Source organism: Sus scrofa, chromosome 5 (genome assembly GCF_000003025.6).
Source record: "Sus scrofa isolate TJ Tabasco breed Duroc chromosome 5, Sscrofa11.1, whole genome shotgun sequence".
Taxonomy (NCBI): domain Eukaryota; kingdom Metazoa; phylum Chordata; class Mammalia; order Artiodactyla; family Suidae; genus Sus; species Sus scrofa.
Window position 1 is genome coordinate 48,532,106 of NC_010447.5, and position 16,222 is coordinate 48,548,327.

General features: G+C 32.6%; 1 protein-coding gene across 5 annotated transcripts in view; it reads left to right on the plus strand.

Annotated features, from left to right (window-relative positions):
* The window catches only part of KRAS (KRAS proto-oncogene, GTPase), a 37,487-nt gene extending 23,332 nt beyond the window's left edge, over positions 1-14,155 (plus strand). For 2 of the 5 annotated variants that reach the window (XM_013993780.2, XM_005653151.3), the window contains exons 4-6: positions 338-497; positions 8,308-8,431; positions 12,803-14,135. In XM_013993780.2, the coding sequence (XP_013849234.1) occupies positions 338-497; positions 8,308-8,427 (280 nt within the window). In that variant the 3' untranslated portion in view covers positions 8,428-8,431; positions 12,803-14,135. Of the gene's footprint in view, positions 1-337; positions 498-8,307; positions 8,432-8,649; positions 8,651-12,802 lie in introns of all 5 variants that reach the window. The other 3 variants (XM_013993793.2, XM_003126427.5, XM_005653152.3) reach the window with 3 other exon arrangements.

Consider the following 16,222-nt stretch of genomic DNA (forward strand, 5'->3'; position numbering starts at 1 on the left):
TTCTAAGATTATAATTTTAAAAATTAGGCATAGCACTTTTTTGACCTAGAATTTTTCAGTGTCTCTGTTTCATCATTGTGACCTACCTGCATATGAACCTACTAGATTGTAGTTTTACTGTATTTCTAGTGGTTTGATCTTTTAAGAGACATAAAAATTCTCTGTTTAGAATAGAGGAAAATAGCTACAAGGAGGAGAAAGGAAAATTTGGGTGATGGGAACTAGGAATTACATTAAGAGTCTTGTGGCCATATTTTATGAGACAAAGTTGTGAACAATTTTTGAAAGATTTTTTTGTTAACTAATTCCTCTGCTGTAACTTTTTCTTCCTCCCCAGAGAACAAATAAAAAGAGTTAAAGACTCTGAAGATGTACCTATGGTCCTAGTAGGAAATAAATGTGATTTGCCTTCTAGAACAGTAGACACAAAACAGGCTCAGGACTTAGCAAGAAGTTATGGAATTCCTTTTATTGAAACATCAGCAAAGACAAGACAGGTAAGTAAAATTGTAATAAATGCAAATCTATTCTCTGCAAACTATCTCAAGTAATTTTAGTTATTAAAATTTACTAATATTAATAAAATGTACATATGTGGTAGCATAACTGTGATATCAGTTGATATAATTTATCAACATTTTCCCATTATACTAAAATAGGAAATAAAACAATGTTTATTTGGTACATGTTCTCTTGAGGATATGAGAAGGCAGCGCTTCTTAATTCCAATGTCCATGGTATTATTTTTGGCTTTGGTTTCTTTCTACATTAAACTTTTCAATTCAGCACATCTTATATTCAGGATTCAAGAAACGTGGGAGTTTTTTTTGTTTTATTTATACAGCTCAGGAACAGGGAAACAAATTTTGAGTTTCCAATTTGGAAGTGCTTTTAAGAGTATTATGTCATATGTTTCTAGATTAAATTTTGTTGTATTTGAAGAATTTTATTTTAGTAGAATTTTTTAAAGAAGGTATTCTTGAAAAAAATTTTCATTAAAGCAAGAGAATAGAAAGCAAATAGAAATTCTCAGTTGTTCATATACTGTGTTCTAACAAAAAATGCCAGATTGATCCTGAATTTTGTTTCAAAAATTATCTTTATTTATTTATTTATTTATTTTTTGTCTTTTGCCTTTTTTTAGGGCCGCACCTGCAGCATATGGAGTTTCCCAGGCTAGGGGTCCAATCGGAGCTGTTGCTCCTGGCTTACGTGACAGCGACAGCAACTTCAGATCCTAGCTGTATCTGTGACTTACACCACAGCTCATGGCGACGCCGGATCCTTAACCCACTGAGCAAGGCCAGGGATTGAACCCGTAACCTCATGGTTCCTAGTTGGATTCATTTCCGCTGTGCCACAACAGGAACTCCAAAAATTATCTTTATTTTAAAAGTTAACTTTTTCTCTAAGTAAAATAAAATAATTGGTAATTGTTTAACCTATTTGTATGATTTGTATGAAATAAGAGTTCAACATAGAAAAAAAACCTTAGACAGGAATATATAAGGTTATCATAGAATACTAATAAGTGCTATACAAGACGAATGTATGTTTGGGGCCTTATCTAATTATATGTACCTATGAGTCCAGGAAACCAATTTCATGGAATTTAACTTTATAATGCTTGAAGTTAAAAAAAATTGATGAGTTCCCGTTGTGGCTCAGTGGTTAATGAATCCGACTAAGAACCATGAGATTTCAGGTTCAATCCCTGGCCTTGCTCAGTGGGGTAGGATCCAGCGTTGCTGTGAGCTGTGGTGTAGGTCGAGTTCCTGTGGCTCTGGCATAGGCCAGCGGCTACAGCTCCTGATTAGACCCTAGCCTGGTAACCTCCATATGCCGGAGTGGCCCTAGAAAAGGCAAAAAGACAAATAAACAAATAAATAAATAAAATTTAAAAATTGATGAACAGTTCATTACATGGTTAAAACTTAGGAAAATACGTTTTAGACCTTTCATTGAATTTTGTAAAGGGGTAAAAATTTAAAAGTAAGCTATCATTCAGCTAGTGTATATGTTTATTTCCCTAGGGGAAGATCATGTACTATGATCACTCTCTAGCTGTATAAACTTGGTACACAGTGAAAAAAATAGAACAATGAATCCTATTTTAAGTCTTCACTTTGGGATTAAAACCTGAATTTCTAAAGTTTCTGACCATAGTACAGATATCTCAGTCTAAAACCTGATCTGTAAGTTAAAGATGTACTGTGTCACCACTTCAGTTTACCTTGGAAGAATTAAGATTTCATTCATATCATTCCTGGGTCCCAAAGACTGGCAAGAGGTTTGATTTTTGTCTTCTTCGTACTGACCAGACTCCTTGATTTCCTTTAGAAGGTACTCAGAAAACCTGATTATAATATTATAATATACATAATATGTATCTTTGCCTCCCATTTTCAGATGAAAATTTTTCAGATATAAAATTAAAGGAATTTTATTGAAAACATTTGCAAACCCACTATCTAGATTATACCATTAAATTTTATTAACTTACATTATTTGTAACTTAAAAGATACATTTTAGACTAGCAGACATATTGGTTTACACTTTACAAAGAAAAAAAAATCCAAGAGACTCTGTCTAATGTTGTAAAGGTGCAAAATATAGCAGTGGTTCTTATACTTTAATATGTGTAAGAATCAACTGGGCTTCTTATTCAGAGCTGATTTTAATTCTGAGTTAGAATTAGGGTCAAGGTTGGAACTTGTGATTATTCTTCATTTTTAACAAGCTCTTAGGGGATGCTGACTTTAATATATGGACCACATTTGGAGAAGAAAAGCAATGAAGGATAGTGAAAGGAAGTCTTGTTACAGTGTTGCCCTCCACTTATTTGATAAGAGCCGAAAATAGCTATGTTGTCTTCTTCTTGTATGGTTACTACCTCAGAATACCATTGACTCTGTTTGCCCTTAATGCTTTAATATACCATAGCATTCATAACTAATCAGAAAACTACCTAGTTTCCTTTTAATACAGATTTTTAGGTTTTATACTGTTGGGGGGGGTAGGTGTAGGGAAGGGAATGTAGTGTGTGATACCAAGTGGATTAACTTAAATTTGTTTTGTAGACATTTTTATGGATCATCCAGTTAAAATATACAGTGATATAAAGGAATACTTGTACTTTATTTCTTAACTTTCTAGCACTCAACTTTTCTTATATTTATATCAGTTTTATTGATGTTATGTAATTTATGTTGCTAAACTATAATTTAGATATTTAGTTGCTGATCTTTGATTTCTCTTTATTACATGGACTTGTTGATTTGCCTGTCAAAAGTTTATTCATCTTTCTCTGTTGAAATTAATTTGATAATTGCATGCCTTTGGAAGACTTTAAAGAGCTATTCAAACTAATTGAGAAAATGAAATACGTATATTTTTATAAATTTTACATCTCCAGCTTTTGGGAAAATTTGAAGCCCTGTTTTCTGCAGAGTGTTTTGTTACTCATCTGCTATCATTTATTTATTATTTGAACAAAATAAATATGCATATCCTTTTATTTTATCAGCAGCTACTTGCTTCATGCCCTAAGTTTTGGTCTTGAGCATGAACCTAAAACACAGACAACAGAAAATTATATTCAAGTTAATAGGAACAGGACATTCATTTAAAACTTTTCATAGATAGAAGGGGCTGGCAAACTCTTTCTGCAAAGGGCTAGATAAATAAGTATTTTAGGCTTTGTGGGCCACAAGTGGTATCTATTGCATTTTTTTTTTCTTATAACCCTTTAAAAATGCAAAAATCATTCCTAGCTTATGGGCAGTACAAAAATACAGGCTGTGGCTGAATTGGGCTTGCAGTTGAAGTTCTGCTGATCCTTGATTCTCTGAGGAACTGTATTCTTTGACTAGACATGAGAAGTTAAGTCAGACTTTCAACTTAAATTTTATAGGCTAACACGAGTAATTTTAGGTAAAACATATGTATCCTGTGAAAGAGAAATAGGTGTTTTACTCTGGTCTTTTTAAGATAAGAATTGCAGACTATATTTTACCAACTTAATTATTTTCCTATTTTAAAAAAGGAAAAAGAGTATAATGAGTTGCATTTTTTTACAATCATTTTACTCCACATCTGAAAGACCAAAGTAGCTTTTGTTTTCTGCAGGTATGCTGTATGTGGTCCCTATGTTCCTAGTGTATAAAGACCTAGTTCACACTTATTGGGGCAGTTGGTAATTCACCTATTTTTGTGGCCTCTTCGGGCAGTGTATGGCAGTGTTGGCAAAGGCAGGTGAAACCAAAACATTGACGCCATGGTTATCAGCTGTGTGTTTTCCAGTCTGCCAAAATCAGAGGGGGGGAGCATTCCGTAAAGTAGATGACAAAAGTAGAATTCTTTGAGTATCTGCTACTCTCTATTCAGCTTTTTTGCTTTCTGGAGGTCTCAGTTTGAAAAGAATGTGAAAATTTGTTTTATTGAAGTTCATAAACTATTGAATGATTAGTTTTCTGGGGGGTTGTTGTTAATTTCAAGATACTTAAAATTAGCTGTTAGAAGACCTCCATTAGGAGTTACCCTTGTGGCTCAGTGGTAATAAATCCAACCAGTATTCATGAGGATGTGGGTTCAATCCCTTGCCTTGCTCAGTGAGTTAACGATCCATTGTTGCCTTGAGCCATGGTGTAGGTTGCAGATGTGGCTTGGATTGGGTGTTGCTGTGGCTGTGGGGTAGGCAGCTACAGCTCTGAGTCTACCCCTAGCCTGGGACCTTGTATATGCCACAGGTGTAGCCCCAAAAACAAAACAAAACAAAACAAAACAAAACAAAACAAAAAAAACAACAAAAAAACCTCCATTAAAGAGAACTTATCAATGTGTTTTGATAAAGCAAGCCAAACAAAAAGCTTCCTTATGTGCCATATTTCTCTATTTAATAGTAGTTGCGTTTGTGTACATAAGATCAATATTTTGAACTTTACATTTTTATGAGTTTAACCTAGACAGAACAATTGCTGAGCACCTGCTGTGCACCATAGCCTCCCAAGTAGTGGTGCTGCTACATTTCAGTAATTCCTGAGCTGGACTGTCACTTGGCAAGGTTTCTTTCAAATTTAGGGATGCAGAGTTGCTTTTAAGCATACATCTCGTTCCTCCCACTCCTGCAAGAAGACTAGTATTCCTGCATCTGCCTATAGTTAGGGTATTTGAAGTGTTATTTCCTTGAAGGAGTTTTTGCAGATAATAAGCCATTCAACTAGAACAAATGCTTGTTTAAAATTAAATCACTTAGTGAAAACATAGGGACCAGGATGTAGAATGATGTTATTTGTTAACAGTTCTCTCTTCCGTGTTGCAAGTGCTCTATTTCCATAGTCTCATAGTATGTTTTCAGATAATGGCTGAGCTGAAAATATTGTCAAATCTCTTGATTTAAAAAAAAAAAATACAGATATATCTTTTAAAACTTCTTTTAAATTTTACATATGTAAACATTTGCACTTTTCCCACATGCACTTTTGTTTTGGTTGTTCTTAAACTTTAATGTGACATCTGAAAATAGGTATATGTGGCAACAAGCCATATTCTCAAGAATAAATCATTGCGTGACAGTTAAGACCTTAGCAACTAGCCACAGTTAGGTGCTGAACATCTGTTTTGGCCAGACTTAATCTTTTAAAATTACCTACTAATTTTGGAATATGAAACCAGTGTCCTGTGCCAGTGGTTTAAGGATCTATAATCTCTTAATGTCAGCATGACTTTAAAGCATATTATCAAGAAATAAGTAATTAAAGTCTTGAGAAAATATAGTAAATACCTGATTCTTTAAATCTAATTTAAATTTCCTATTAGTAAAAATAAGAAATGAAAAAAATCACTCTTGAAACACTATTTCTCAGTGCTAATTATCTTAGCCTCTAAGGTCCTAATACTGATCTTGGTGGTGGGTAGTAATCTCTTCTTTTTAATTATTGGCTTCCAATTCTCTCTCTGCATTGCTGGAAACTGTAATCATCGATTCTGCTGTTGGTGATGGGGATGTGCATACTTAAAAGTAGACACATTCAAACTAATTCTAGAAATAAGTCATAATCAAAATTTGATTCTGCTAAATTAGTAGAGAAGCAAAACTTTGTTTCTCCCCCTTCCCCGTCATACTGTTTCAGTACTTCGACACTGACCTTGTAACTTTTTTTAGGCAGGAAGAAAAGTTTATATTCTTAAAAAATATGAGCTTTACCTGGTTTGTTTATTTATATATATGTATGTATATATATTTCTTGCAATGATTTTCAAATTCAGAATTTGTGAAAATATTTTAAATGCCAGCTTATGCTTTTTATTTTACATGCTTTACTAGAGTTATTTTAATGCCTTAAATTATATATCTAATTTAGTAATGATAATTTTCAATATGTAATTTTTAAGTACTTACAAATAAAAACAGACCCTCTCCTCTTGAGGATTAATGATAAATATAAAATATTAAAAATTTGATATATGGATACAAGTGGCTATCCAATTTAAAGTACCAACATATATAATGACTTCAAAAAGTAGTTTGAAATTTTTATTTTGTAGCTGGCTTAGCTAGCTAGTTAAATTGATTAATTTAATTGATTTCATTAAAAATGAGATATACAATTTTCTTTGAGTATAATGAGTTTTGTACTACATAGTTGAATAGAAATATATCACAAGATGATATAAATAACTTAGGTACATTTTATCAGTGTATTTAAATCCCTACTTTCTTTTCAAATTTAATTTTTATTTTATATTGGAGTATAGCTATTTATAATATGGTGTTAGTTTCAGATGTACAGCAGAGTACATCTACTTCTTAACAAAACTTACTTTATGAATTTTAAATTAAAGTTTTCCACTAAAGGTAGATTGAGGAGTTCCACTGAATCAGTTCTTTATGTATTCTTAAGATTAAAAAAAAAATTACCCTAAAGAATTGAGGTGCCCTTTTTTTGGTAACTTAAAGCAGTGGATATGCAGTGATTTCTGCATGTAAAATTTAAGCCTTAGCTATTGATTTACTTAAAAGCTAATATTTAAATGGCTGATTCCCTTGTGCCTGATTGAATTTTAAACAATAGCTCATTCTTCTGATACATATTAGCTTTATAGGTACTGGGTCCAGTTTGTCACATTTGGTTCATAGACTGATGTTACCAACCCCAGAGAATTAAAATATCCCAATCCTCATAGTGAGTAATTCATTCTTAAAAGAACAGATTAAGCTTAAAATATACCACTAACATATTTTCCTAAACACATCTTTCTTTTAGAAGAATGAACACTCATATCTTTTAATTTATACCACATGTAGATTAGTATTTGTGTGCATTTCTCTTATAATATATAAGCTTTTTGCTTTGGTGGTAATGTTTTTCTGGACAAACTAGCAGTACATCTAAACATGTTGTCCTTTTGGCTACTGCGTAATTTTCTAGACTAGGAAAGACATTAAAAAACAGTGATCTCCATATGGCCATACATGATTGTGTTTGTTGTCATAGCTTTCTTACCATAGCCTGAAACAGGAGAAGCCCCTTTTGCCCCTTTAAAATAGGCAGTTTGAAGCCAGTATAGTTGGCTATTGTTCTAAAAATTATTTTTAAGACTTGTAATAAGGACAAAATGCATTGCTGCTATTTTGTGTTTTTTAAAAAATTCAAAATATTTTCATTTAGCCCTCATTTATTAGCATTTTTATTTAAATAATAGTCTCCACCCACAAAAGTCCCAGTCTCAGTTCCTGTTTTGGGCCCTAGAAATTGACTGGACAGTAGTAATTAAAGATAAAACTCAAGAGTCCAGTCTTTTGACCCAACTATATTTTGAGGTGGTTTAAACAAAGGTTAAATATCCCTTTTGTATACATTTTTCTCCTCACTCCCCACTTAAAGCATGGGTGAGGATCAGTAATACATAAATCACTTGTTTTCCCTAAGTCAAAGATAGGATTTAAATCTTAACTTCATTTAAGGCTTTGATTAATTCCATGACAGGCACACTAAATGATCACATTAATCAATACCCAGGTACTAATAATACATGTACTTTAAGTTTTTCATAATTTCTCCTAATTCCTATAAATTTAAAAAAATCCTAATCCCATTATAAGACAAAACTGACTTTAAAGAACAAACCAGGATTGAAGCCCATATTTTAAAATTGAATCCCCAGTTTTATTCAAATAATCGATGTCTGTTTAAAAAAAATTCTCAAGTAAAGCTCATGATTTCAAACTTCTTGCACACGGCTATCCCAATAAATTACTATTACCAATGAAACAGACTTTAAAGAAGTTGTGTTTTACAATGCAGAGAGTGGAGGATGCTTTTTATACATTGGTGAGAGAGATCCGACAATACAGATTGAAAAAAATCAGCAAAGAAGAAAAGACTCCTGGCTGTGTGAAAATTAAAAAATGCATTATAATGTAATCTGGTAAGTTCAGCATATTAATTCTGGCAGAAAGAGGTTATCTTTTAAAGGTAACAAAGTAGCAACCACTTTAGAACTATGTAGGTGTGGGATTCTAATTTGAAATATTAAAAAATAAACTGGTAGTTCCTACAGTTAATAACATTTATTTTTAATCTAATGGATGTTAATTATCATTGAGGCAGTTTTGACGGCTATAGACTACTCTACATTTGTCATAGGGTCTAGAGAGAAAAAATTTGAGGAACCATATAGAGGAGTAAGTTGAATGGCCCAGAAGGTGGGAAAGGGTCACTCTTGCAGTGTATTTTTTTTCTTTTGGACATTCCATAAGCAAATACTTGTTCTGTCTGTGCTCTCTTAACTCAGTGGCATCAACATCACTTTTATCCAAGTGAGAAGCCTGGAAGTCTTGGGATAACTTCTCAATCTCTCTTTTTCACCCCTCTTTGGAGGCAACCACAAATTCCGATTACGATGTTACACTCTCTTATCAATTAATTCAGGCCCCTATCATTTCTTGCTGGGACTTCTGCAACCTTTAACTTGGTTTACTTTTTGCTGCCTTCATTCACAGTGCAATGTGAAAGAACATACTTAAATGTCATTTCCTTATCTTTAAATCTAGTCACTAACTTCTCCTTACCTATAGAGAAAAAAATCTCATTGCATATATGTGACTCTTAACACCTTCCTACCCCACTGACCTTTGCCCTTATCTCCAAAAACTCCCTGCCTGAAATTTGTTTGTCCTTATGTAAATCAATACCATGTTATTTCTTACCTTCCCTTGAATCTTGGCTCTTGGTCTTGTTTGGAGTGCCACTGTGCCATTGTGCTTATCACCTAGTCTTAATCTCCTATTCTCTAAGAATCTTTCTTTAATCCCTTAGACTGGGCATAATGCCCTTCTGTATATTCTCAGTATATTGTTCTTAACTGTTACATGCTTACCATGTTAAAATGAAATAACTTCCTTTATATTTGATTCCTATACAGTAAGAATCTTAGAGAGCCAGTATCATATATTTTTAATCTTTGCATGTCCATGGCTTAACCAGGTTCCTGTCTCACAGTAGCTGCCCAGTTGGATTTATTGACTGGGATTTCTGTATTTCCTTTCTACACCAGCTCATATTCAATTTGGTCTTGCTCAGAAGGCATTTTACTCAATAGATGCCATAAAGTTCATGCCAAAGCCTAAGATTTTGATATGTATTATTTGTAATATATATAATGTTCTATGAGAACATAAACTTTTAGGATATTCTTTACTATGCTGATTATGCTAAAGTTGGTATTATTATTATATGAATTTAAGTTCTGAAATAATTTATCTCCCCAAAATGTAAACATACATCTGAATAGTACATTAAATTCCAAAAGATAATACATGGTATACCAATGAACTAAAACTCAGAGGAAGAAACAAAATGACTGGCATTAATTTTTTTTGAGGTTTATGAACTCAGTATTTTTTGATTACCATTGTGTAAAGCAATATTTACAAGTTGTGATAAAACTTAACATCACAGAGGTCCCATCGTGGCGCAACAGTTAATCGACTAATATCCATGAGGACATGGGTTCAATCCCCGGCTTTGCTGTGAGCTGAGGTATAAGTCATAGACATGGCTCGGATCCTGCGTTGCTGTAGCTGTGGGGTAGGCTGGCAGCTGTAGCTCCCATTGGACCCCTATTCTGGAAACCTCCATATGCCATGGGTGCAGCCCTAAAAAGACAAAACAAAAAACAAAAAAATTTAACATCTCCTGCTACTCGAAGCGTAAAATTTTTTTAAACAACAGTCACAAGATTTAAGTGATACTTTTTTTCTCTTCCTATTGTCTTACTATTTGATCATTTTAAATGTAGAACCATTTAAAGTCAGTTTTATGCTTTAATTTTTATTTAAAATGATGAAAGCATATACTTTTCTAAAACAAATTTGTGCAAACTATTTTCAGTGACTGTAGTCTCAATGTCAGATTGTTGGGCATGATGAATCATTTTTTCAGTGGTCGTGGATAGCATATATATAAAGAGAAAAATGTACTTGGTAATACTTAACATTGTTAACAAAAATATTTTTATGAAATTAATTTGACAATGATATATATATACAAATTAGTATTTCTTTGTCCTAAAATAATGGGTTTCCTATTTGTCTTTTTATATGTGTGTATGAGAATGATTAGTTCCCACGTGAAAAAAGGCATTCACTGCCCTGTTTTAATTAATTTTGACATTTTCCTAATCATTACAATTAATTTTAATAAGATGATATAGAAAAGAGTTCAGTGCAATATAAACAAAGTATTTTGACAGAATCTTAGAAGAAGGGGATGTTATCAAATTCTGTCTTCATTATCTCCTAAATGGTTTTCACCTTAGGATGTGTCTTCTCTTTATCCATCTCATGGTTTTTCATTTTATCTGCTTTACCATTTTAGTATCATTGACATGCTTCTTCATTATAAAAGCAGTCGAAATGGAGTAGCCTACGTAAGCATTTGTGATCAAAGGGAATTTGTGAAGGGTAGGGGAATTGGAGTAGATTCTCTTGTAAGATTCCATCCCATTCTGAGAGTTATGATTATAAATTAATCAAAGTTTGATGAGTTACAAAATTATTATTTAATATATCATTGGAAGTTTTTTGTTCTTTATCTGTTAAGAAGGTTAGCATGAAGGTTTATATATATATTAAGCCTTAATTGTATTGCTGATAGACTGTCTTACACTTTTCCTCTCTCATTTGGGTGAAACAGAAGCATATGTTATACCAGTAATATCACAAAGTGGGAACATCAGTGAGTGCAGTTTGGGGGCTTTACTGGGGACTTTTAGCCACTAGCATTTAGACCAGTAATGCTAGTTTTTATCCTACTACTGCTGTTGTTTAAATGTTAGCAAGCTTCTCATTCCCACTGTTTAACTCTTTTAAAATATTGGCAATACTTTTCTAAATTTTAGATCTGTTGTGAAAATAACTTAAATTGCTTGAATGAAAATGGCCTGAATTAATTTTGCTACTATTGTGAAATATTAATTATAGAAGATCTTAGCAGTACAGTGAAGGAGAAATCATATTGCTGTTGAATTTTCAAATTTTAAACTACCCTCAAGATAATAACAAGTGTGGTTATATTAATATTTAACAGAGGTTAAAAAATGGATAAAAACCCAGTTTTCATTGTTCTTAAAGTGGCTTGATTTATACAACTTTGTTGTGTATTTATTTCTAAGACTCCCTCTAGTGTCTAGGTTTGAAAACATTAGGTTAACAGGCTTCTTTTGATAGTACCACTCAGTTGAACGGATTTTAAAATACACAGATGATCGTATTTTTTCTTTAATTTTTTACTTTTATATTTAATTTGCTTTTTAATAGAGATATGACAAGAATTGACTTCTGTATAGATCTTGTGTAATTCAGTATTTCAGGGTTAAAATCTTATGTCCTGCTGCCATTTTCAGAGTGCCAATTTTCATGTTCTGTTTGAATGATTAGGTTGAAAATTATTCTGACTTGAAATCACTTTCAGCTTTTATTGACTTGGTTACTTTGCTTTGATCACAAATAGATATAGGCTAAAATGACCAAGTAGAAATTTCTCTGAAGAGACAGTGTTTTGACTTAAATGGCAAACTTTAAACAGAAACTAAAAACCAGTATATTTAAAATATCTTCTCCAAATCAGCAGACTACAGCACCATTTAAATGATTTAGCTTATTTATGCACAAATCGAGGTATTACATTCTTCAAAGTAGTGTGCCTTGTGTTGTGGTCACTTTCAGTTTCCTTCTCATAAGTATATGAATTGAAACTAATGCCTTAATATTATTTGAAAACTGAAAGTATATTCTGCTACTGTTTACTTCTTGGTAGTTATTTAAATCTAATGGATTTAAGTGTTAAGCCAAGAGCTCAAATATCACAGTGAAAACAGTATATACTGCATGGCTTCTATCAGATGTCTAAACACTCAGGGATGATTAAGTATAAATACATATTCACGCATATACACAATTACATTTGAATTTTGGTGATGAGGTGTGCCAGTATGGAAAGATCGGTACAAATTAAATTCTGGGAAAAGGTCATGTGTTAAGCATATGTAAGATTCTGTGCTATTAATTTTCAGTGCCTTTTGTGAAAATCAGTGTTCCCATTTATGTTAACAAAATACCCACGAAGACATTTAAGAATCCTATAAGTCTGATATATATTTAGTTGCCTGAAGAGATATATTAAGTATCCTTATTCTTTTCAAGTATTAATGTTTCTATTAGTAATATATCCTTTCTGTTATCTGTATACCTCAAACTATCACATACATGCACATTTTAATACTTGTTTTGTGTTTCAGGGTGTTGACGATGCCTTCTATACATTAGTTCGAGAAATTCGAAAACATAAAGAAAAGATGAGCAAAGATGGTAAAAAGAAGAAAAAGAAGTCAAAGACAAAGTGTATAATTATGTAAATACAATTTGTACTTTTTTCTTAAGGCATACTTAAGTAAAAGTGGTAATTTTTGTACATTACACTAAATTATTAGCATTTGTTTTAGCATTACCTAATTTTCTTTCTGCTCCATCCATACTGTTAGCTTTTATCTTGAATGCTTATTTTAAAATGACAGTGGAAACTTTTTTTCCTCTAAGTGCCAGTATTCCCTGAGTTTTGGTTTTTGAACTAGCAATGCCTGTGAAAAAGAAACTGAACACCTGAGATTTCTGTCTTGGGGTTTTTGGTGCATGCAGTCAATTACTTCCTATTTTTCTTACCAATTGTGGACTTTAGTGTGAAACAAATTAATGAACCTTTCAAATCATCCCTAGTCTATGTTTTATCTGGTCACATACATGGATCAATTACTAATTATAACTTCACTTGGAATTTCAAGATTGGTTTTATTGAAACATTGAGGGAACACGAATTTATGGACTTCCTATAGATTCATCTCGTATGCATCATGTCCTGTAGTTTCAGTTACCCTTGTATGAATGTAAGGTTACACTGTTCACAAAGGTTTTCTTCTTTCCACTGCTATTTGTCATGGTCATGTTTCCAAAAATATTATATTTTTTCTATAAAAAGGGAAAAAATGGAAAAAAATACAAGGCAATGGAAAATACTAAAAGGCCATTTACTTTCTGCATTAGATAAATTCCTATAATACTCTGAATAGCTTCTCCTGTTAAGGAAGACCCAGTATGTAATGAGGATTATAATAACCATTTTGGGGCTATATTTACATGCTACTAAATTTTTGTAATGATTGAAAAAAATTTAACATGTATAAAAAATTTTCATAGGAATTAAATATAGTCTCCCTGTGTCAGATTGCTCTTTCTTAGCATAACTTTAAATCTTTTCTTGAACTTCAGTCTTTGAAAGTAGTTTTAATTCTACTGATAGTGATGTTAAAGATTATTTGGGCCAGTTAGCTTAGTAGGTTACAAAGGCCAGGCTTTGTGTGAACCTTTGAGCGCCACTGAGAGCTTCACAGGTGGACTGCATTCCTGTGATCCTCCAGTGTTGTTATGCCTGGGCTGGTCAGGAATGGCGACTAGGAGAGAGTTTGGTTAGCTCAGCAAGGTACATTGTCACCATGTGGTAGTCCTACTCAGGAACATCACTTTTGTTGAAATTAAAAAAAAAAAAAAAAAAAGAACTTTAAAAAAAAACATTATTTTTAATGAGATTTTAGGGTGGGGTAGCAAGATTTTAATTTTTTTTAAATGAAATGAAAAAGTTTCAAAATCTTGAGTATTGGCTAGTTCTCTTAACACTGGCTAAAGTAACATTTCATAAACACTTTACAAGTCTGGTCCATATTTAAGAATACCTGATGCTTATAAAATAGATAATAATTAATGGTAACAAAATGATTCTTTCAGTGCATTTAACATGTTAACTTATTTTAAAATATTTGAAGTGAGATGGTTGTGTTGAGGTGAAAATATCACTGGACAAGGAGGAAGGTGACTTAGATTCTAGTTTTGTGTCTTTTACAATTTGGGGCAAATCACTTACTCTCCATTTTTTCATGCTTAAAAGGCATCTCAAAGGCTGTATCTAGCATTACAACTATGTGATTTACATTTACTTTACATAAGGCTATACCTATTTGTCAGTCTCAGCACAATCTGTAACTTTTCACCTGTGTCATCACCTTCAGTGCCAGCCTTAGGCAAAATTGTGCAAGAGGTGAAGTGTATTTTTGAATATTCATTCTCTGGTTTGAGGACTTCTTCCACATTAGTGTTGTCTTGCCTGCCTACCCTTCTACATACCCCATGACTAGATGCTTTTTCTTTTAATATTTCTGATTCCCCCAACCTCAAGATTTATTGCTGCTTTGGTTATCTCCATGAAGGCTTCCCATCAAGTCACATCGAATAGCCTACATCTGACTTCCTCAGGCTCAACATAATCTCACAGATACTCTCATGGGATTTGACCTGATAGCTCATTTTTAGGTGGTGGCTGTAGCAATTTAATCTTGATCTTCTGAATGTCATCTCTTTGCTACCAGGCCTATCAGTGACTAAGTGGGAATTTTCATATCTGCTGGGAGTAGACAGAACCCTGTCCGGTGGAAGAATTTAATAAAGGTCTTGCTGAAAGAATTCCTTACATAGTCTATAACTAGGACTAGTCCTGCTAATAGTGATACATTCCATTGTTTTAAAAACTAAAATCTTATAATGAAAGATACTTTAAAATTTAATAAAGTTTAATCTTTTGGCAGAGTTCATTTATTCAACAAATATTTGAGTGCCTACTAGATGCCAGGCACTACGCAAGGCTCTGGGGATATTATAGTATCCCCAAGAAAGGGACGTGATCCTTATCCTTAAGTAGTTCTTTGGTTCTAGAGTGGGCTATAACATCTTAGGCATTTGGCAGATGACCCAGATATAACATAATGCATATTGTGGTTTTGCAAAGAAGGGATCTAGTCTCTAAGGTTTCTTCCGGTTCTAAAATAATTGTTTTGCTCTGATTCTCATGTAACTGTTTAAAGAAGCTACATCTTTTTATTAAATCAGTTTACTTCATTGTTTTAAAGAAATAAATTTGATATATTTGGCATAATCATGTGATTCTATTGGGACAATTATAGTACAAATTAAGTTGTATGTCAGATAATATTAAAATTCCCTTATGTGTAATATAGTCTCTTTGTATGAGTAATTAAAATAAACTTTAAAAATTAAACATTGAATTCTAAAATAGTTTATCTGGGTAAAAATAAACAGATGCCTGCACTAATTCACAGAAAAGGCAACTTCTGTGTAAAATCAGTATGATTTCTAAAATGCAGTACTAAACTACATGTTTATGGAACATTATCTAGGTAAGGTGTTAAGACTTACGTAGTACCTCCTCTTGTTTATACACAAGAGAAAGAAATGGCCATACTTCAGGAATTGCAGTGCGTAACTGAGGGGATTTTTAGGACTCCTGAATTTTTGATGTAGCCGGGCAATTTTTTTTATGGAAGTGGTTATTATCCTTTATTATGTGAATTTTGAATGGTTTAATAAAAGGTTTGTTTTTGTAGAGATTTTAAAAGGGGAGAGAGAATCCTAGAAATAACATAAATGTTACCAGATTATTACAGCCTTAATGATAAAAATCCTTGTCGAAGTTGAAAAATATTGCTAAATTACATAGTTTTAGACATGTTTGTGGAAGAATGTAGCAGAAGTATTTAGTATAATCTGAGTGAATATCTCCAATTAGGAATTCTAGGCTCCATTTAAACTGAGTCACA